This window comes from Sus scrofa, chromosome 12, assembly GCF_054392235.1.
Source record: "Sus scrofa isolate SSC_HxYL_T2T_F1_AM1 chromosome 12, Sscrofa_HxYL_maternal_Yorkshire_Landrace_v2.0, whole genome shotgun sequence".
NCBI classification, from domain to species: Eukaryota; Metazoa; Chordata; class Mammalia; order Artiodactyla; family Suidae; genus Sus; species Sus scrofa.
In genome coordinates, this window is record NC_139394.1 from 40493076 (window position 1) to 40515010 (window position 21935).

A 21935-nucleotide genomic window follows, 5' to 3' on the forward strand; every position below is an offset into this window, starting at 1 on the left:
TGAACCCGCAACCTCATAGTTCCTAGTCGGATTCGTTAACCACTGCACCGCAATGGGAACCCCCTGGAAGAAATTTATGAAATGTTTTATAATTTCTATGTGTCTGGCAAAGCTGATTATTGCTGTTTCTATTCAAACTTGGATTTTATGTGTAAAGTAACACAGTGCTCATTATTAGATGGTCATTACCCAACTTTGCCACCAGATGTCAGCAGACAAAACAAAAATTGCATGTTGAGCAACACTTTTCACCACTAAATCTTTAAATAGTCTGTTTTTTAGTTTTTTATTTTTGTATACAGTCCTTCATGGTACTAGATTCTGTAAGAATACAGACTTCTATGTCATTTGCTTTTTGTAACTAGGAATTAAAGGAGTGAGTGTGACCAGCAATAGTTTAGCTTTAATAACATACACTTTTATTTTTCATCCAGGTTTTTCAAGTACGAAAAGTAACAGGAGCAAATACCGGGAAAATATTTGCCATGAAGGTGCTTAAAAAGGTGATTCCCATCCCCCACCCCTAACTATATTCTTAATTACTATAAAACCCATATTTTGGTCTAATACTCAGTCAAAAACTAGCACAATTATTAGTCCTCTTGGAGTGTGGGACATATTTTACTGTTGTTATTCCTGTATTGTTTCTGCTTGGTGAGGGTGGAGAGGAGAGCTCTTTCAGGCCTCCTCTGAGGTAACTCTTTTAGCCCTTTGTTCTGGTCTCTGTATTTCCAAGTAATGAGCATATTCTGCTGTGATTTAATTCAGCAGCTTTAGAATATATGTTGACTTCGTATTTTATTATTTTTTACTTCTCTCTCCCTTTTTCTCATCTTCATCTTGCTTCATTTTCTTCCTATTTACTATTATCTTCTCACCCCTTCCATCAACTTTGTAAACACACCTTTCAGGCCACTGCTCCGAAATCACCCTTATTAGATAATCTGTTACTTCCATTTATTTTCCTAGGGACCTTCTATCCTGTTCTCACCTGTACTGATAGTTCTCTGGGCATAGCTCTCATTACTGACTCTCCCTTCACCACAATCCTTGGAATCCCCTTGACTCCTTCACTGTTGAGTCCTATGTTTCCTGGATTGTGTATCTTCCTTTTTCTTAGTTTCTATCTTGTCCCTTTGTTTTGGTGACCATTTACTAATGAGTTCCCGAGAAACTGATTGAAGGTTAAATTTTTTTGGAAATTTATTGCCTGTTTGAAATTTTTCGTATTATATCCTTGTTTTCATGCAGTTTTGAAGTTGAAAATCATTTTCACACAGGATTTTGTACCATTTTCATCTAGCCTTGAGTGTATCTGTGAGAAGTCCTTGATTCTGATTCCCAATCCTTTATAGATTTATTTTTCTTTAAGATATTTAAGATTTTCTTTATTTTCTTTTTCTTTTTATGGCCACACATGCAGCAAAGTTCCTGGGCTGAGGGTCAAATTGGGTCAAATTGGAGCTGCAGCTGCTGACTTACACCATAGCCACAGCAATACCAGATCCAGGCTGCTTCTGAGACCTACATGGCATCTTGCGGCAATGCCGGATTCTTAAACCACTGAGTGAGGCCAGGGATTAAACCTGCATTCTCATGGATACTGTGTTGAGTTCTTAACCTGCCGAGCCATGACAGGATCTCCCTAAGATTTTCTTTTTCCACATGCCTATGGTATGTGGAAATTCCTTGGCCAGGGATCGAACCTGCACCACGGCAGGAACTATGTCAGATTCTTAACCCACTGAGCCTCCTGTGAATTCCAAGAGTTTCTTTCTCTTTTTGATGTTCTAAATGTTTACAGTGATGTGGCTTCCTTTGTTGTTGTTTTGGTTTTTTTATTTTTTATTTTTTTTATTTTTATTTTTTCATCTTTTTGCCTTTTCTAGGGCCACTCCTGCTGCATATGGAGGTTCCCAGGCTAGGGGTCTAATTGGAGCTGTAGCCGCTGGCCTAACCCAGAGCCACAGCAATGTGGGATCCGAGCCTCGTCTGCGACCTACACCACAGCTCACGGCAACACCGGATCCTTAACCCACTGAGCAAACCTGCAACCTCATGGTTCCTAGTCACATTCGTTAACCACTGCGCCACAACGGGAACTCCTGATGTGGCTTACTTTGGATCTTATTATTTTATTTTAATTTTTACTCTTAAAAGTTTGTCTTTTAGCTCTAGGCAGTTTTCTTTTCTGAGCACTTTGATAATCCCCCCCCCCTTTTTTTTGTCTTTTTGCCATTTCTTGGGCCGCTCCTGCAACATATGGAGGTTCCCAGGCTAGGTGTTGAATTGGAGCTGTAGCCACCGGCCTACGCCAGAGCCACATCTGTGACCTACACCACAGCTCACAGCAACGCTGGATCCCCAACCCACTGAGCAAGAGCAGGGACCGAACCTGCAACCCCATGGTTCCCAGTTGGATTCATTAACCACTGAGCCACAATGGGAACTCCCCCCCATTATTTATTTGCATGTTGGATCTCCCAGATTGATCATTTTTTTTTTTTTTTTTGTCTTTTTACCTTTTCTAGGGCCACTCCTGCTGCATATGGAAGTTCCCAGGCTAGGGGTCTAATTGGAGCTATAGCCGCCGGCCTACACCAGAGCCACAGCAACGCAGGATCCAAGCCTCGTCTGCAATCTACACCACAGCTTAGGGCAACGTTGGATCCTTAACTCACTGAGCAAAGCCAGGGATCGAACTTGCAGCTTCATGGTTCCTAGTCGGATTCATTAACCACTGTGCCACGATGGGAACCTTTTCCATTTGTCCATTTCCTTTGTCCTTTTGTTTACTTTCTGAGATTTTTTTTCTAGCAATTTATTTTCTAACAATTTTGTGGGTTTTTTTTTTAAGCTATCATATATGTGGTTTCCCAAAACTCTTTTTTGTTGCTTTTACAGCAACCTATTTTGTGAGTACAGTATCTTCTTTTATTCCTCTGAGGAATAATTTATTTGAAATGTTCTTTTCTTCCATGCATGTGGCTCTTTTTTTAAGTTCTTATTTTCTTTGACTTTGACTGAGGGTTTTTTTTTTTTTTTTTTTTTTGCCACATCACAGGCCTTCTTTGTGCTCTTCATCGCGCCCTTCATTGATTGTATTTAGGAGTGGAACCCTGAAAAGCTGATCACAAGTTCTAAGGGTTCCTGCTGTGGTGCAACAGGATTGATAATGTTCTCTGTACTGGCAGGGACTCAGGTTTGATCCTCAGCCCAGTGCAGTGGGTTAAGGATCCGACATTGCCACAGCTGTGTTGTAGGTCATCCCTCCAGTTCAGATGCGATCCCTGGCCCAGGAACTCCGTATGCTGAAAAGAGAAAAAGTAGTTCTATGTGTGTAGGCTTCTCTGTGGTAAAGTCCCGTGATTAAGTGGCAAATGACTGAAGGTGTCTGAAGGTCAGTGTCTTTTGTCTAGTAAGGATCAGTTGGTGCTGAGGAAGATCCTCTATTCTTTTGCCGAGAAAAAGCATTCTGGAGATAGAGATCTCATCTTTCAACAAAGTTTCACTGAAGTCAAGTTCTTACTTTAGCACTCCACTCTGTATCTGATCTTTCACTCTTTTTTTCTTTTTCTTTTTTTTTTCCCCTATATCTCTCCAAGCTGTAGTTTCCTGGCTGATTAATATGGGGATGGGAATCTTGTTGGCTTGTTTGTTCCTTACAGATACTTTTAGATAATTTCCCTGTTTTCAGTCCTTCTGCCTTCTGAAGTCCCTTATGACTCCAGTTTTTTCCCTTTCCTTCTTTTTGTTTTTGCTTCTAATTTTTGAACCCTACTAGGGGTTCTGTTGATGAATTAGACTTCTTTTGAGTTATTCCTCTTTGCAGGCATTGGCACCTGCCAAGGAATAATTGCTTTATGCCCACTCTGTCTTCGCCTTTTCAGGTGTGGAATTATATGTGTTTCTTAGTTTTTTTTTTTTTTTTTTTTTTTGTCTTTTTAGCTATTTCTTGGGCTGCTCCCGCAGCATATGAAGGTTCCCAGGCTAGGGGTTGAATCGGAGCTGTAGCCACCGGCCTACACCAGAGCCACAGCAACTCAGGATCCGAGCCGCGTTTGTAACCTACACCACAGCTCACGGCAACGCCGAATCGCTAACCCACTGAGCAAGGCCAGGGGCCGAACCCGCAACCTCATGGTTCTTAGTCGGATTCGTTAACCACTGCGCCACGACGGGAACTCCTGTGTTTCTTAGTTTTATCGAAGATGGATTATGTATGTTTGGTTTCTTGTTCTTTTTGTTTGTTTTGGTTGTTTTAGGTTTTTGGTTTGTTTGTTTATTAGTTTGGCTATAACCATGATATGTGGAAGTTCTGGGCCAAGGGTCAAACCTGAGACATAGCAGTGACAGTGCCCAATCCTTAACCTGCTGTGCCACCAGGGATTTTCATGGCTTCATATTCTTTTTGTTTGGTATTGACTTCTGAAAAGCTCTCATTGTCTTAAATTTTAGTAGAAAACTGTATTAAAAGACAATCAAAATGACTTTCAAAAATTATAAGGTTTGTAATACTTTGGTTCTTATATTTTTCCTGATTTTTACTTATGCTGTACAAATGACTTCTTAATTTAAAAGCCAAGGAATAAATACCATGACTACAATTTTATTGGTGATTTTCTTAAAGAAGCAATTTAAGTATTCTATTTCAGTTTTTGCATCAGTAAGCTGGAATTAATCTCCTGTTTAGCTTTCCCATTGGAATCATTTGAAATTGATGTTTTTTAATCTGTAAAATATGTTAAGTCTAAAATGAAGACAATATAATATTTATTCTAGAAATACTGAAAGAAGTATTGGTCAAGAGTCTTAGAGTAGCCCATTCCTTTTGATATGTTGCTTATACATGCCTGATAATCAGTGGTGACCAAAATTAGTCATAATTATATCTTGAGTGAAGTATGTTTCTGGCACAGGTAGCTTTTTTTTTTTTTTTTTTTTTTTTTTTTTTTTTTTTTTTTTTAGGGACACATCTATGGCATATGGAAGTTCTCAGGTCAAATGAGAGCTACAGCTGCTGGCCTATACCAGAGCCACAGCAACACAGGATCTGAGCCGTGTCTGCAGCCTACACCATACAGCTCATGGCAATGCCAGATCCTTAATGCACTGAGCAAGGCCAGGGATCAAACCCGCATCTTTGTGGACCCTAGTCGGTTCATTAAATGCTGAGCCACGAAGGGAATTCCTTGGCACAGATAGCTTTAATGAAAAGAAGAGGGTGTTGATTTTTCTTTAGACTTATGGTAAGTGGGCATGGTGTATTGGGAAATCCTTAGACTGCATTGCTGCTACATATCAGGCCTCCCTTTTGTGTCCAGGCATCTAAGAACTTACTTACCTGCCTCTCCTTTTGCTTAGCTACCATTCCTTTCCACTGTTGGGTTTTTGTTTTTGTTTTTTTCCCCCAAGCCTGTCTAGAGAACCAGATACTCATTCTTTCCTTGCTGAAAACAAGCTTACAGCAAAAATAATGAAAGTGGAAAGGTTGCTGCTTATTTTTGAGGTTTTACTTCCTAAATTCCCTAGGTAGGATGACTGCCCCCTTTGAGTTTCTTCTTTCTGATTTTGTTATCTTGGCAGCAGAGAGTACTAACCCTCTTGATCTGAGTATGTGGTAAGATACTCAGATACCTCTTTCCAGCCCTTAAGATGAAATTAGAATAAACCAAGTGTTTCCTTATCTTAAATGGGTTGTTTACATCTGGACAATCTGTTTGGGTTTATATTTCACCTGAAATTGTTTACTCATTATGAGAATGGTCCCATTTGGGTATTTGCTTAAGGCAGAATGTTGAGAAAAGACTATTTCCAATAACTATCTCTTTACCATACCAGTTGTAACAAAAATTTACTCTGGAATCAAAATACTATTGCCTGTGGCATTAGTTCAGCTCACACCTTGAATTTTAAAACCTTTGGCCAAAGGCTCGTGGCTCACAGGTTGGTCATATTTCTTTCATTCCTTCTTTTATTGAACCAACTGAGAACCAGCAATGTGCCAGCATTGTGCTAGGTACTAACTAGGATTTAGCACTTGAGACAGAGGTAGTCTCTGCCTCTCACTCTGCTTACTGTGTAATTCAAGGAAAGAACCAATAAGCTTATCCATACAATCTCTCTTCTGCTTTGATCAAAACTTTTTTGACTTTGAGGTTTAAGCCTATCCTACTTTCTTGTTTTTTTTTTTTTTTTTTTTTTTTTTTTGGTCTTTTTGCCTTTTCTTGAGCTGCTCCTGCAGCATATGGAGGTTCCCAGTGTAGGGGTCTAATCGGAGCCGTTGCTGCCGGCCTACACCACAGCCACAGCAACTCGGGATCCCAGCCAAGTCTGCAACCTACACCACAGCTAATGGCAACGCTGTATCCTTAACCCACCGAGCAAGGCTAGGGATTGAACCCGCAACCTCATGGTTCCTAGTCAGATTCTCTAACCACTGAGCCACGACGGGAACTCCAAGCCTATCCTACTTTCTTACCTTTTATCAGTCTTTTTTTCTCTCACTTCCAAGTCTTGTCCTGGGTGTTCTTACTCTCCTTGTATTAAGTAAGTAATAACTATAGTCTACCCTTCTAATTTGTGTGTGTGTGTGTGTGTGTGTGTGTGTGTGTTTAGGGCCACACCCCGGGCATAGGGAGCCTCCCTGGCTAGGGGTCAAATCGGAGCTGTAGCCACTGGTCTACGCTACAGCCATAGCAATGCCAGATCTGAGCTGAGTCTGGGACCTACACCACAGCTCACAGCAATGCCGGATCCTTAACCCACTGAGTGAGGCCAGGGATCCAACTTGTCTCCTCATATATACTAGTCAGATTTGTTTCTGCTGAGCCATGACAGGAACTCCCTAATTCTTTGTTGATTCCAACTCTGTCAGGGTTCACCTCCATTCCATTTCACTAGCCCATTTAGCTGTATCCTCCACCTCTGAAACATTGGACTAAAATAGAACAGTAACTTTCTCTCTCTCTTTTTTTTTTTCCTTTTTTAGGGTGGCACCCACAGCATATGGAGGTTCCCAGGCTAGGGGTCGAATTGGAGCTATAGCTGCCGGCCTCCACCACAGCCACAGCAACACCAGATCCAAGCTTCGTCTGCAACCTACACTGCAGCTCACAGGAACGCTGGATTCATAACCCACTGAACAAGGCCAGGGATCAAATCCACACCTTATGGATGCTAGTGAGTTTCACTACTGCTGAGCTACAACAGATACTGCAGAACAGTAACTTCCTCATTTCTTTGTTCCTACGATACTTGGTCTTTGGCCCTAAGCCCTTTAGTCCTTTGACCTTTCTGTGTTTGCTTCAAGGTCTTAGCTCCTTTCTTAGTTCACTTTATTCCTGATCTAGCCTAATGAGCATGGTCTCCCACTTCCGTTACCTGCTATCCCTATTGACCTTATGATCAGGGACGTTCTAATCTTAATCAGTTTAGTTGTTAATGCTCCTTTATTCCTGCATCTCAGCTACTGAACATCACTGGCAGAAAACACACAAACTTTTAAATTGCTGCTGTGGCAAATTCGTAGTCCCCAACTCATGTGGACCCTTAGTATTCACCACCTGTTTTTCCAAATGTCCCCAGACAACTTCTTCCATTCTCTACAACTATTAAGGGCCTTTACTGTCAGTCCCTCTACTCTTTGAAGCTGACTGCCTCTCTTCCCGTTTGAGGATTCACTTGGACTTTCTGTTCTCATCTCTGCTTCCAATACCATATTATGTGCATTTTCACCTGTCTTTACTTTTTTTATCTCCGGGCTTAGTGGGAGATACATTCCTCCTTTCCAAGGCTAAGCCCTCTCTGTATGTTTTGGGTTCCATCTCTTTCTGCCTATACAGAATCTTTTCTCTGTCACTTTTCTCTCTTTTTCCATCCTCTATTCTGACTTCTTTATTTAAATAAATCACATCTTTGCCTTATTTAGAAAACAGTCCTTCCTTCACTCAAGGTCTGTCATAGCTTCCAGCCTCTGCCTTTCATGCTGAATTTCTTGAGAAGTCATGTATTATTTTTTTAACTCACCATATTTTGACTTAACTACTCTTATTTTGATGAAACTCTTGTCCCCTATGTCCCTACAGATCTCCTAATTGCTGAATCCAGTGGTCTTTACTCAATTCATCCTTAATTTACTTCTCTACTGCATTTGAAGCTATTGACTACAGCATTTGGAAACCCTGCTCCCTTGACCTCTGTGATTATTCTTTACTAATTTTTCACTGTATCTCTCAGTTCCTTGCTTCTCAGACTCTCTCAAAATTGCTTATTTAAAAAATTCAAACCTCCTGAACAGTTAAAAAATAAAATCTTTAGCAGTTCCCTTGGTGGTCTTGTGGTCAGCATTCAGTGATTTCACTGTTGTGGCCTGGACTCATTCTCTGGTCTGGGAACTGAGATCCCATATGAAGCTGCTGCAGGCAGTGACAAAAAACAAAACACAAAAAGTACAAGCCTAGAAAGAAAAAGAAGGAAAAAAAAAAAAAAAAGAATAGATGTATGCATATGTATAACTGAATTCACTATGCTGTACACCTAAAACTAAAACATTGTAAGTCAACTATACTTCAATTAAATAATAAAAAAAAAACCTTAGTGTCATGAAAGACAGAAGGGTAAGAGGAGTTCCCCTAGTGGCTCAGCAGATTAAGAACCTAACTAGCATCCATGAGGATGTGGGTTCAATGCCTGGTCTTGCTCAGTGGGTTAAGGATCCAACACCGCTGCTGTAGTGTAGGTGGCAGATGTGGCTTGGATCCTGCGTTGCTTTGGCTGTGGTGTAGGCCGGCAGCTGTGGCTCCAGTTCACCTGCTAGCCTGGAAATTTCCATATGCCACAGGTATAGCCTTAAAAAGAAAAAACAACAAACAGCAACCCAAGTTTTAAAAAAAGGATAGGAAGTAGCTCTAGAGTAAAGGAAACTAAAGAGGCAGGACTGCTGAATGCAATGTGTGATGCTTGATTAAATCCTGGATATTAAAAACAGAACTAAATAGCTATAATAGGTATTACTGATACATCTAGGGAAGTTTGAATATGGACAATGTATTAGAAAACAGTAAGTATATCAATGTTAAATTTCCCAAATGTGATGATTACATTGTGTAATGAAATTGCTGTTCTTAAAAGATACTCAAGAATTTAAGGGCAAAGTGCCATATCTACAACTAACTTTCAAATTGTATAGCAAAAAAAAATTAAAATTCTGAATATACATACATATAGAGAGAGGAGAGATGGAGGTGCAGACAAAGAAAATCTGGCAAGCTTAACACCTGGTGATCACTGTACTATTCTTGCAACTCTTTGGAAAGTTTGAAAATTTTTAAAGATGGGTTTGTTTCTTGTTTTTTTGCAAGAAACCACAAGGAAAAAAAATGGAGTTCCTGTCATGGCGCAGCAGAAATTAATCCAACTAGGAACCATGAGGTTTTGGGTTTGATCCCTGGCCTCGCTCAGTGGGTTAAGGATCTGGCATTGCCCTGAGCTGTCACAGACATGGCTCAGATCCTTCATTGCTGTGGCTGTGGCGAAGGCTGGTAGCTTACAGCTCCGATTAGACCCCTAGCCTGGGAAACTCCATATGCCGAGGGTATGGCCCTAAAAAAGACAAAAGACCAAAAAAAAAAAAAAAAAAAGAAAAAAGAAAAGAAAAACTGCAGTGGCTTGATGTGGGTTCTCAGTTCCTGGACCAGATGTTGATATTCCTGATTTTAGTCTAGTTCCATAGGGTTTTGTTTTTCTCAGTCCACTTTTGCGTTACTGTTTTTCCACAGTGAGAAAAGCCTGATAACAGCATCAGTACATTTACTCATTTGCTTAGTTGTATAATATATGCCTAATAGTTTGAGAATTAGAATATTAGTAGTACTAGTAGTTACTAAGTGTGGTTTAAGATTTCTTTGCAGGGAGTTCCTGTTGTGGCTCAGTGGCTAACGAATCTGACTAGGAACCATGAGGTTGTGGGTTTGATCCCTGGCCTTGCTCAGTGGGTTAAGGATCCGGTGTTGCCCTGAGCTGTGGTGTAGGTCACAGACATGGCTCGGATCCCCCGTTGCTGTGGCTCTGGCCTAGGCCGCCAAGAAATGGCAAAAAGACAAAAAAAAAAAAAAGATTTCTTTGCAGTTTTTGTTATGCTTACGTATGTCACTAAGAGTAGGTAAATTTGTTTAAATATCTTTTTTCTCCTTTTGTGGCAAAATTATCAAAGTAATAATAGTCCATTAAATTTATGTATTTCTGTTGTATTCAGTTTTATTCCCCTCCCCCATCTTTGTGTATTTAATTTTATTTTTGAAATGTATAAAGCATTAACATGGTTCAAAATTCAAGATTTCCATTTTATCATCACAATAATGATATTTGATTTAGGGAAGAAAAAAAAAGAATGATAAAACCATTAAAGTTTTACTCAGAAGTCCCATTCCCTTTCCTGACTTTCCACTGTCATTAGCCTTTGATTTATCTTAGTTGTGTTCATTATTACAGATATAAGTATGTACATACTGTATTCTTATTTCCTCTTTTACACAAATAGTAGCATACTGTGTATCCTGCCGTGCCCTTTTGCACCTTGCTTCATAGAAATGTTCCTCATTCTTTTTATAGCTTTTTTACACAGTTTTCAGCCAGTATCCTATGCATGGGCATTTAGGTTGCTTCTGAAGTTTCACTTTTATAAATAATATTGCATTGCTAATGTATACGCTTTTTCATGTTACTTGAGGTATATAAGAACTTAGTCCTAGAACTTAGACTTACCATGTCCAAAACGGTGTATCATTTTCCCAAAACTTTTGCTTCCATTTCCTGTTATCAAATGACACCATTTTATTTATACTATTACTTACACAGAAAACGTGGTATCATCTTTTCTGCTCATATCTAGTTAGTTAGCAAGTGCTAATAATACACTTTTACGCTTTTTTTTCCCCATCTTCATTTTCTTAGTTACAGGTTTTACTTCTTGCTTAGTTTACTAGACTCCGAGTGGTGTCATTTCTTCCCTAAAACTTCATACTGCTACTAGAACTGTCTTTCTTAAAGCCAAGGGTCATTCATTCCTCTACCTCAACATTTCTCCTTGGCCTCTAAAATAAGATTCAGATGCCTTTGCCTAGATGCCCAAGCCTTCCATTTCCTGGTTTCCACCTACATCTCCAGCCTCATACAGCTTCTAACAGCTTCTAACCATCCTGAGCTATAGGTTCTTTAGGCATGTCCTGTCCTGTCAAGCCTCTTTTGCATTGGGAATGCCTTTTTTTTACCCTCAGTTTTTCACCTTACTACCTTTTTAGGATACACCTCTGGTATCACCTCCTCCAGGAAGCCTTCTTGCCCGGTCAGATGCAGTTCCTCTGTTCACTCACAGCACCTTGTGCTTAGCCTCCGTTGACTCATCTCTCTTCCCTGGGACTTTGGGCTCCTTTGGGCTGGAGACTGCTTCTGTTAGTTTTGCTTTCTTGTTAAAAGCCTGAAACATGGTAGACATTCAACAGTTAGTGAATCTATGAATAAACTTGATCTGTTTACATTAGAAAAGTTATTTAGGTTTTCATTTACATGTTCACTGCAAAAGTCCAGACAGTGCGTATGTATGTACGAAGCGAATGTCTTCCATCACCTCTGTCTCGTCTCTAGCGGGAACTATGATTAATAGTTTAACATTGGCAAGAAAAGCGCAAAACAGGTTTTCTAGTTACTAGAGAATAAAAATGTCTACTATTTTGTTCTTATAGATCATCTCTTTTCCTTTAGGCAATGATAGTAAGAAATGCTAAAGATACAGCTCATACAAAAGCAGAACGGAATATTCTGGAGGAAGTAAAGCATCCCTTCATTGTGGATTTAATTTATGCCTTTCAGACTGGTGGAAAACTCTACCTCATCCTTGAGTATCTCAGCGGTTAGTACACAGTTTGGTGTAATTGTTTGCATTAGTTCCAGAAAATGGGTCAAAACATTATTTTCCAATAGACAAGTATGATCACATTGTTCTTAAAATTGGCAAATACATTGACATAAGGAAATCAGATTTGACTAGTCGTTTCTTTTTTGCAGATAGATATGAAGGAAACTTTACTTTTTTTCTTTTTTTCTTCTTTTTTTTTCTTTTAAAGTAAACTTTAAATGTTAAGTCTTTTCCCCATCTGTAAAATTTTATCTTAATCCCTTTGTAATCATTTAACAAAATAACAAACATCTAATTGATAGCCATCAAATTGACTGCATTGGGTAAGATACTATATACTCAAACCATTTGTGTTTTTTTCTGAAGTGAAATGGCAAAGTTACTTAGAGTTGTGTAATGTATTGAATATTTTTGGAATTGCATCTTTAAATAGAAGATTTTTTTTGTTTAATGTAGTATTGTTGATAGATTTTGCATTTTACATTGCAAACCACCCACTTTTTCCCAGGCTTACCCATACTAGGAATTTGTGACACCCCACAGCATTTCTAGAACAGGTATCTGTTTTTAGCAAACACACTTGAGTTTTCTGAAAAACAGATTTCATAATAGCCTTTAACATGGAATAGAGAGGTGTAGAATTTAGTAACTTTTTTTTGATTGTTGCCGTTTTTTTCTTGTAACTTTATTTTAATATAGTTTCAGATTTACACAAAAAAGTTACAAGACGAGAGCACAGAGTTCCCATGCACTCTTCACCTAGATTCCCCAAGTCTTTGTCGTTTTACCACAACTGTTTTGTTTCATCATTCTTTCTCTCCCTCTCTGTATATGTATATATGTGTGTGTATATAGGTGTGTATATATACACATATGTGTGTGTGTATATATATATGCACATAATTTTTTTCTGAACTATTTAAGAGAATGTTGCAGATATTCTCTTTATCCCTAAATATTCAGGGTATATTTTTGAAGATTAACAACAGTATCTTAACTACACTAAAATTATCAAATAGGAAATGAATATCAATACAGTGACCTTTCTCTTTAGTTTCCTTTAATATGGAACAGTTTTTCGCAGTCTTTCTTTTTCTTTGTCTTTCATGACCTTGACATTTTCAAAGAGTTCAGTCTAGTTACTTTATAGACTGTATCAGTTTGGGCTAATCTGGTGTTTCCTCAGGATTAGATTCAGGTTATACATTTTGGGGAGGATCATCAGAGTGGCATTGTGTTCTCTGCATATCAGAGCAAGAGGTACATGTTATCTGTATCTTTATTCCATTACCGTTGATGTTAACATAGGTTATATGTACAAGGTGGTGTCTGGCAGTTTTTTCCCCAGTGAAGTTTTCCTTTTGTAATTAGGTATCTTGAGGGGATTTGAAATTATTTAAATATCTCATCTCTCATCAAGCTTTCAGATACAGTTTTCACATCCATTGACTCTTGCCTAAAACAATTAACTATGATGGTTGTCAAGTGATTTTTCTTATCCCATCATTCCTCCTTCATTTATTATTTGGCATTCTACTGTAACAAAGGGCTTTCCCTTTTCCTCCACTTAAAAAGAAAAAAAAGTAGTATTCGTTGATTTATATCATGGTAGACTGATGGATTCTGAGATAATTCAGTGGGATAGCACCCTTCATTATCATTGTTTATTTTGGTATGCAAATTGTGCCATGTTGTTTACAAGACTGTTGCCAAGTTCATCCAGTTTAAGAGTGCTGAGATATGGAATATGAGCATTCACTAATTTGCAAAGACAGTTTAATTATATATTAAAATTTTTCTACATACAAGGAAAATGTTAAGCATTAATCAAGATTTTTTTTTTAACCTCAGGTCTGGAATCTCTAAGTATTTTGAAGTTTATAGATGTGAAACCTAGAATTCCAAACTTTGCGTATTTAACATAAGAATAAGAACATTGCTAAAAATGGAATCCTGAGGACTTAGTTTTAAACCTATAATTTTTAGGATCTGTTTTTTACTTTTATTTAACAAAGGAAAACAAACCGTCTCATTAGAAATGGGTAGAAAATAAAGATTATTTTGTTTCTAATGCCTTTTCCTTTTCTTTTTAGGAGGAGAATTATTTATGCAGTTAGAAAGAGAGGGAATATTTATGGAAGACACTGCCTGGTAAGTGAAATTTTTGTGGCTACATGGATTCAGGTAATAATTCATAAAATTAAAAGCAAAGTTCTTTTCCCCACTGTGGGCAGCCAGATGATTCAGTAAATTGTTCTGGAGCCAGTCACACAGGACTCTTAAGGGGGAGAAGCAGCTTTGGGACTTGGCACCTATTGGAGGTCACATCATTCCTTTGCCCCCAGGCCTTGGGTGGACCGCTCTTCACACCAGTTCCTTACAGAACCATATTCATTGGGGCTTTCTTTCCTTGAATTGGTAATTAAGCTGCCTGCCTTGGCTCTGGGTGAGTGTTGTTTTCTAGTGAAACTTTATGTGTAGAACAATGGGAAGTATCAGAAATCATCTCCTCTTTTTTTGTAGACTTTCCAGTTCCCAAGGTGCAGTCTTAGGGAAGGTGATAAGCCTGCACACATCATCTGTGGATTGATTCAGTGGCCAGGATGGGACTACCCTCCTATTTCTTAAGATGGCATCTGCTTCATATTAAAAATATACACACCCTTTTGTGAGATGACAGTATTGGGTAACAATAAATCAGTTTATCCTACACATTAATTGAATAGAAAACACTTAAATGTTTTTTCTACCTTAATTACCAAACTGCATTCCATTGTTTAATTTCAGGCCTTTTCTAACACAGAAGCTGCATTTAAGAGCCTTAGGGATGAAGTGCCCTTTTTTGGAGGAGGCTCTCTGAGCCGTGTTGGAGGCTGTGTTTGTGGTCCTGCTGGCTGTGAAACTGCCTCAGTCCTCTAGGACACACCCTCTCCATCCTGGAGTAATCTGCAGGATTGCAACATTGTTATGCAGCCAGTATTGCAGTGCCTTGTGCTTTTCGAATCCAGACAGGGTTGACTCAGCCCTTTATTCTTTTGAGGTAGATAAATTTGAGTGTCACACAGTTTATAGTTGTGGGCTGGCTGGCAAGAGGGAGGGCAGCTATTGTGGGCATGAGCTGTATATAAATATGCAGCTATATTAAGTAAGGGATGAGTGGGCTTCTAAAGGTCAGGTTGTAAGGTATCTTTTGAAACTAAGACTTGATCTTTGAGAATAACAAAGTTCCTTATTTCCTATGGGATTTAGAAATTGGGGGTGGGTGGGAGAAATTTGCTTTGATCTGAATGACTATTGGCCCAGTTCCTACACAGATAGAACAAAACATGACTAGTAACAGTTTGGCATATTCTGGACTTTGCAATTTTAGCAATGTGTTCCAATGATGAAACAAAACATTTTATAGTTTCACTAAATGAGTGAAACATAAATGTCTCCATGCCTTTTGGCAGCATCCTATGCCATCTCTTTTCCCCATACCCACCCCCACCCCCACCCCCACTAATTTGGTCTTTGGTGCATGTTTGTTTCTTTCAAGGAATTGTACTCCATACATAAACTGCTTTGAGTAGATGACTCTTTTTAATTTTATTAAACCACTTTTGTTTCCAGCTTTTACTTGGCAGAAATTTCCATGGCTTTGGGACATTTACATCAAAAGGGGATCATCTACAGAGACCTGAAGCCGGAGAATATCATGCTTAATCACCAAGGTGGAGATATACTGTAAACAATTCTATAGTAAATATAATCATCTTAAAATCCTTCCATACAGGTCATGGTCATTTTCAAAGCCCCATTTTCATGTGTTTGTTATTATACATTCCTCCCTCAGAATTTATAATATCATGATACTTGTACTTATGGTTGATGATATGAAAGAGAGTTGAGGATAACTAGCCACTTAAAAAACTTTTCTAGTTTAACCCTTACTCTTTAGAGCTTGTCATCTTTTGAAATGGTGAACCAAAGCCAGTCCAAATGCTAATTTTGGCTGGTTCCTTCAATTGGAAAGTGAATCTTTTTTTTTTTTTTTGCCTTTTCTAGGGCTGCCCCCGGGGCACACGGAGGTTCCCAGGCTAGGGGTCTAATCAGAGCTGTTGCTGCTAGCCTACATCAGAGCCACAGCAACTCGGGATCCCAGCCACGTCTGCAACCTACACCATAGCTTATGGCAACTCCGGATCCTTAATCCACTGAGCAGGGCCAGGGATGGAACTGCAACCTCATGGTTCCTAATGGGATTCGTTAACCACTGAGCCACGATGGGAACTCTGGAAAGTGAATCTTAATGTTATAAATTGAGTTTTCTTTGTTGATGAAGATACATAAATATTAGAAACAATACTTTTATGATAAATTGTATTAATTCTCTAAAAAAGAAAAGGATTAGAATATAACCAAAATATTTGATATAGCCTTGGAAATAAAATATTTTTTAGTAGGCTTCAGTTTATTCTTGCTATTTGTTGGTAACAACAAACGTACAAATCAGATAGACTAATATTCTGTACAGCTGTAGTGAGCAGAGTGAACCTTGATTATAACTGCATGCTGCTACAGACAGTTGAACTTTGTGAGAATAATATGGACTAGGCAGGCTTGGCAGTTCAGGCAGTTCACTCACATTCCAGAGGAGTAGACAGCCAACCTGTCTGGGGGCTGGGGGCTGGTGGCTGGTGGCAGCTGTTGATCCCTACCAGATGACATACAAGGTAGCTAATGGTTTAAAATTCTTAGACAGAAAATGGTTTATGGACAGCTGTTGCCGGAATAAATGTTTCGAATTGTGGCTTCTTTCCTTTTTTTTTTTTTTTTTTTTTTTTTTTCTATTTTTTAAAGGGGAAACTCTATATTTAACCAAGTATGTCATGGGTATCTATATATCTCCTTCTTTCCCATTTCTGCCCACATTGCCCCAAACCTAGATTCTGATTCTGAATTCTAAGGCAAGGGATAGAATAGGCAAGTAACTAGTTAATTTCTTTGATCCATAACCTGAGTGTGTTCAGGTGGTTTTGTGAAAATAAAGGTCATATTTCTTTTTCTCTGTCAGAGTGATGTACTATTTATATTGTCTTTTCTTTTCTTGAAATAAACCTGGAATAGTAGAATCCCTGGAGTTGCTGAACTACTGGATAGCTAATGATAATTCAATAAAGCTAAACCTGAATTGAAATTTTTTTTGTATAAGGTGATAAGTTTCTCACTTTCTGGATCCGAGATGATGGTTCTATGCTATGCAGCATTTTCTTTTTTTTTTCCCTAACCGCAGAATAAGCCGACTTGTTACAGTGACTGCCTGAGACTGTCAGGTCATGGTTCATGGTGATAAAAGCTATATAGCTGAAGTACAGTGTTACATTTTTGTTTAAAACTGTAGAATATCTTTTTTAGGATCTATGTACTTAATCCAGACTTCGTCACGTTTTCTTAGGACTTGTGAAGATAAAGGATTCTTGATGTAGGTGAAGCTAGAGCCTTAGACAAGCTGTTTCACCTTTTCTCATCTTTATTTTCCCTTTACTAGATAATTTTGCCCTACCCTTAAAGTTAGTATCCTTTTTATGGGTGGAAATTTTGTAGTTCTTGATATCTCACAAATTTTAGGCAGAAAAAGTAGAATGGAAGGATATATTATTGTCTTATATGATGCATTCAAACATTGCACAGACTTAGAATTCTCAGAATAACCATCTTTAATCTTTCATTGTAGGTCATGTGAAATTAACAGATTTTGGACTATGCAAAGAATCTATTCATGATGGAACAGTCACACACACATTTTGTGGAACAATAGAATACATGTGAGCTGCATGTTGAAAGAAATATTACTGGTTTGGGGGTAATAGCTAACTTTTACCTAGTTTCAGTAATAGTAGCAACATTTGGATCTATATAGTTTTTAAAATTTTAATTCAGATGATATGCAAATAGTGGATTTTTAAGGCACATTATTTTTCTCATTGTAGGGCCCCTGAAATCTTGATGAGAAGTGGCCACAATCGTGCCGTGGATTGGTGGAGTTTGGGAGCATTAATGTATGACATGCTGACTGGAGCAGTAGGTGCACAGTTAAAAGCTGCATGTGTTAATGGTCTTTGCCGAGCAGTTATTAAGTCACTATAGCAAGAGAACTTTCCTCTGCTTTTTGAAAATGTTACCAATGAAGTTACTTCTAAAAATCTATGGGCCTTTCTACTTTTATAAATATTTTCATTTAAATGATTTATGTCATGGACTGTGGTCCTGTGAAATGGATGTAAAACATACTGCCCTTATTTTATTTTACTTTTTTTTTTTTTTTTTTTGGCTGCACCACAGCCTGTGGAAGTTCCTGGGCCAGGGATCAAATATGAGCTGCAGCTGCGACCTGTACCACAGCTGCAGCACCACCAGATCCTTAACCCACTGCACTGGGCTGGGGATCAAACACATGCCTGTGCAACAACCTGAGCTGCTGCAGTTGAATCCTTAGCCCACTGTACCACAGCAGGAACTCCCTGCCCCTATTTTATAAATGGAGAAAGGAAAGCATAAAATCACATGGCTCACCCATTATCACACCAAATGAATGATGGAAACCCAGTTCCTTTCAGGACATTGCTATTTCCTCTCTGCCATTGCTTAAAACCCACAGATCTTTAGCAGTCATCCCTTATCACAGCGTATACTTCTGGTTTTGATGCATAGCTAATTCAGGAAATGGATAATTCTGTTATTTAAAATTTGATTTTTTTTTTCTATGCTAATTTTTCTCACTCTCTTCTACTCTTAGCCCCCGTTCACTGGGGAGAATAGAAAGAAAACAATTGACAAAATCCTCAAATGTAAGCTCAATTTGCCTCCCTACCTCACACAAGAAGCCAGAGATCTGCTTAAAAAGGTAGGGTTCTAAAATAGGCACTCAAACCATAAGCCTACTAGGATTTAAATAGATAGAACTGAATATTTGTTTGTTTTTGTTTGTTTGTTTTTAAGGACCACACCTGCAGCATATGGAGCTTCCCAGGCTAGGGGTCTAATCAGAGCTGTAGCTGTTGGCCTACACCACAGCCACAGCAATGCAGGATCTGAGCCTGCGTTTCGACCTACACCATAGCTCATGGCAACACCAGATCCTTAACTCACTGAGCGAGCCCAGGGATCGAACCCATGTCATCATGGATGCTAGTCAGATTTGTTTCTGCTGAGCCACAATGGGAACACCCTGAATATATATTTTGGATACAGAATCATACACAGATGTTGACAAAGCCTGTAGTTTTTGCAGGCACAGTACAAATTTGATAAAGATTTTTTTCTTTTTATTCCTAAACAATATTTAGTAGTAATTAATAAATTATATATTCTCAAAGCAAAATACACTATAAAGAAAAAATAATCAATTTGACTGAGTAAAGTTCATCAGTGTTTTTTTTCTCCCTTCCCTAAAGCTGCTGAAAAGAAATGCTGCTTCTCGTCTTGGAGCTGGTCCTGGGGACGCTGGAGAAGTTCAAGTAGGGGTTGGCACGCTTGGTGGTTTGAGGGGAAGATCATGCTAATTTTATGTATTTGTGAAGGTTATATGTAGTTGCTTCTAAGGATAGCTTATTTTGTGATTGGTAACTTCAAACAGGCTGTTAATTTGTCAGTCCAGTGAAGTCTGTTCCTCAACCTTTCTTCCTGCTGTTTTGTTTTGTTTTTCCCTAGGTTCATCCATTCTTTAGACATATTAACTGGGAAGAACTGCTTGCTCGGAAGGTGGAGCCCCCTTTTAAACCTCTGTTGGTATGTCTACGTGAAAGCATATAATTTGAGGAAGCTGGTGCTTTTTCAAAAAAGGAAAATCTCAGCGCAATTAGAAACGTATTTATTAAGTTCAAAAAATTTTTGGCCTGTCCTCTCTTCTCTTCAGAATCTTTATTCTGTGTTGTCTTTTCAAGAACTGCCAGCAGCAATTACTGGCTATATTAACTTTTTTTTCTTTTTTTTTTTGTCTTTTGTCTTTTTAGGGCCACACCCGCAGCATATGGAGTTTCCCACGCTAGGGGTCTAATCGGAGCTACAGCTGCTGGCCTACCCCACAGCCACAGCCACGCAAGATCCAAGCCATATCTGTGACCTACACCACAGCTCACAGCAGTGCTGGATCCTTAACCCACTGAGCAAGGCCAAGGATCGAACCCACAACCTCATGGTTCCTAGTCAGATTCATTAACCACTGAGCCACAATGGGAACTCCAACTTTTTTTTTTTTTAATGGCTGTACCCATGGCATGTGGAATTTCCTGGGCCAGGGATCAAACCCATACTACAGAAGTGACCTAAACCACTTTTAGCAGTGACAGCACTGGATCCTCAACCCACTGAGCCAGCAGGGAACTCTGATACTATTTTTAAGTTGGTTGCCTAAGATGGTTAAATATTTCAAGGAGCTGGGACTTTTGTGTTTTTATGCTTTGTTTTGTTTAACCCAGCCCTGTTTTGCTTTTCTCTAACAAAGTATCAAACGAGGTGGCTTAAACAAAGACATTTATTATGTCATGGTTTTGCAGGCTAGAAGTCTGCAACCAAGGTGTTGGCAAGGGTAGTTCTTTCTGAAGACAACGAGAGATCCTGTTTCATGCCTTGGTGGTTTGCTGGCAGTCTTTGGCATTCTTTGGCTCGTAGGCATCTCAGCCCATCTCTGCCTTTTTTGTAAGGACACCAGTCATATTGGATTAGGATCCCCACCCTCTAATCCACATTTTCCCTTTTTTGTAGGGACACCAGTCATATTGGATTAGGATCCACACCCTCTAATCCAGTATGACTCATTTTAACTACATCTGTATCATCCTTCATTCCGAATAAGCTCACATTCTGCAGTTAACTGGGTTTAGAACTTCATCATAGGAATGTTGGAGGGACACAATTCAAACCATAACAATGTGTTTATGAGTAAATGAATTAGTGTATTAGTTCTTGTCTTTCTCCTATTTCAGAATTTGAGAAAATATAGTTTCTTTTTATATTTCATGAGATGATGATAGGAGAGAAGGAGTAGGATAATGATGGTGATTACTTGGTCATGGAGCATAAGGTGACCTGCTTTAAAATTTCAACATATATGGAGTTCCCATCGTGGCTCAGTGGTTAACGAATCTGACTAGGAACCATGAGGTTGAGGGTTCGATCCCTGGCCTTGCACAGTGGGTTAAGGATCCGGTGTTTCAGTGAGCTGTGGTGTAGGTCACAGACGTGGCTAGGATCCCGTGTTGCTGTGGCTCTGGCATAGGCCGGTGGCTGCAGCTCCGATTAGACCCCTAGCCTGGGAACCTCCATATGCCGCGGGAGCGGCCCTCAAAAGGCAAAAAGACCAAAAAAAAAAAAAAAAAAAAAAAAATTCAACATATATAACTGTAAGGATAATCCTCACGTACCAACTTCCCAGCTTCAAGAATTAAGCTGTCTTGGGAGTTCCCGTCATGGCTCAGTGGTCACGAAACTGACTGGTATCCATGGGGATGCAGGTTCGATCCCTGGCCTTGCTCAGTGGGTTAAGGATCCTTGCTGTGAGCTGTGGTGTAGGCTGGCAGCTGCTGCTCCGATTCGACCCCTAGCCTGGGAACTTGCATATGCCACAGGTACAGCCCTAAAAGACAAAAAAAAAAAAAAAAAAAAAATAAGTCATCTTGTTTAAACATAAACATAACATAACCACCAATGCTCTTATTACAACTAAATAGCTTCCCCCAGTTGTTTCTTTTTTTCCTTTTGGTTTGTTTCAATAGGGATTCAATTAAGACCTATGTACTATATACTACATAGTATGCCTCTTAGATCTCACCATCTGTAGATAGCCTCTCTCAATTCCTCCTTTGAGGACTTACTGAAGACACTGGACCATTTGTCCTGTAGGGTTCCTCACATTTTGATTTTGCTGTTTTTATTTAACTCCATGGTGTCCTCAACCATGTTCATCTGTTCCTTGTATTTTTGAAAACTGTTAGTTTAGCTCTAGTTGCTTCATCTGATTCAGATTAAGCTTTTGGTGCTA

At 39.0% G+C, this 21935-nt stretch overlaps 1 protein-coding gene across 7 annotated transcripts in view; it reads left to right on the forward strand.

The window, feature by feature from the left end:
• RPS6KB1 (ribosomal protein S6 kinase B1) overlaps window positions 1-21935 on the forward strand; it is a 47922-nt gene that overhangs the window by 14881 nt on the left and 11106 nt on the right. For 2 of the 7 annotated variants that reach the window (XR_014821291.1, XR_014821289.1), the window contains 9 exons: window positions 435-503; window positions 11761-11908; window positions 14008-14065; window positions 15527-15627; window positions 17631-17721; window positions 17887-17955; window positions 18693-18800; window positions 19351-19413; window positions 19607-19684. Coding sequence is in view for 3 of the 7 variants with exons in the window: in XM_084985035.1 (XP_084841161.1) it covers window positions 435-503; window positions 11761-11908; window positions 14008-14065; window positions 15527-15627; window positions 17631-17721; window positions 17887-17977; window positions 18693-18800; window positions 19351-19413; window positions 19607-19684 (807 nt within the window). In the remaining 4 variants the exon portion in view is untranslated. Of the gene's footprint in view, window positions 1-434; window positions 504-11760; window positions 11909-14007; window positions 14066-14740; window positions 14955-15526; window positions 15628-17630; window positions 17722-17886; window positions 17982-18692; window positions 18801-19350; window positions 19414-19606; window positions 19940-21205; window positions 21391-21935 lie in introns of those variants that run through there. The other 5 variants (XM_084985035.1, XM_003131671.6, XR_014821288.1 and 2 more) reach the window with 4 other exon arrangements.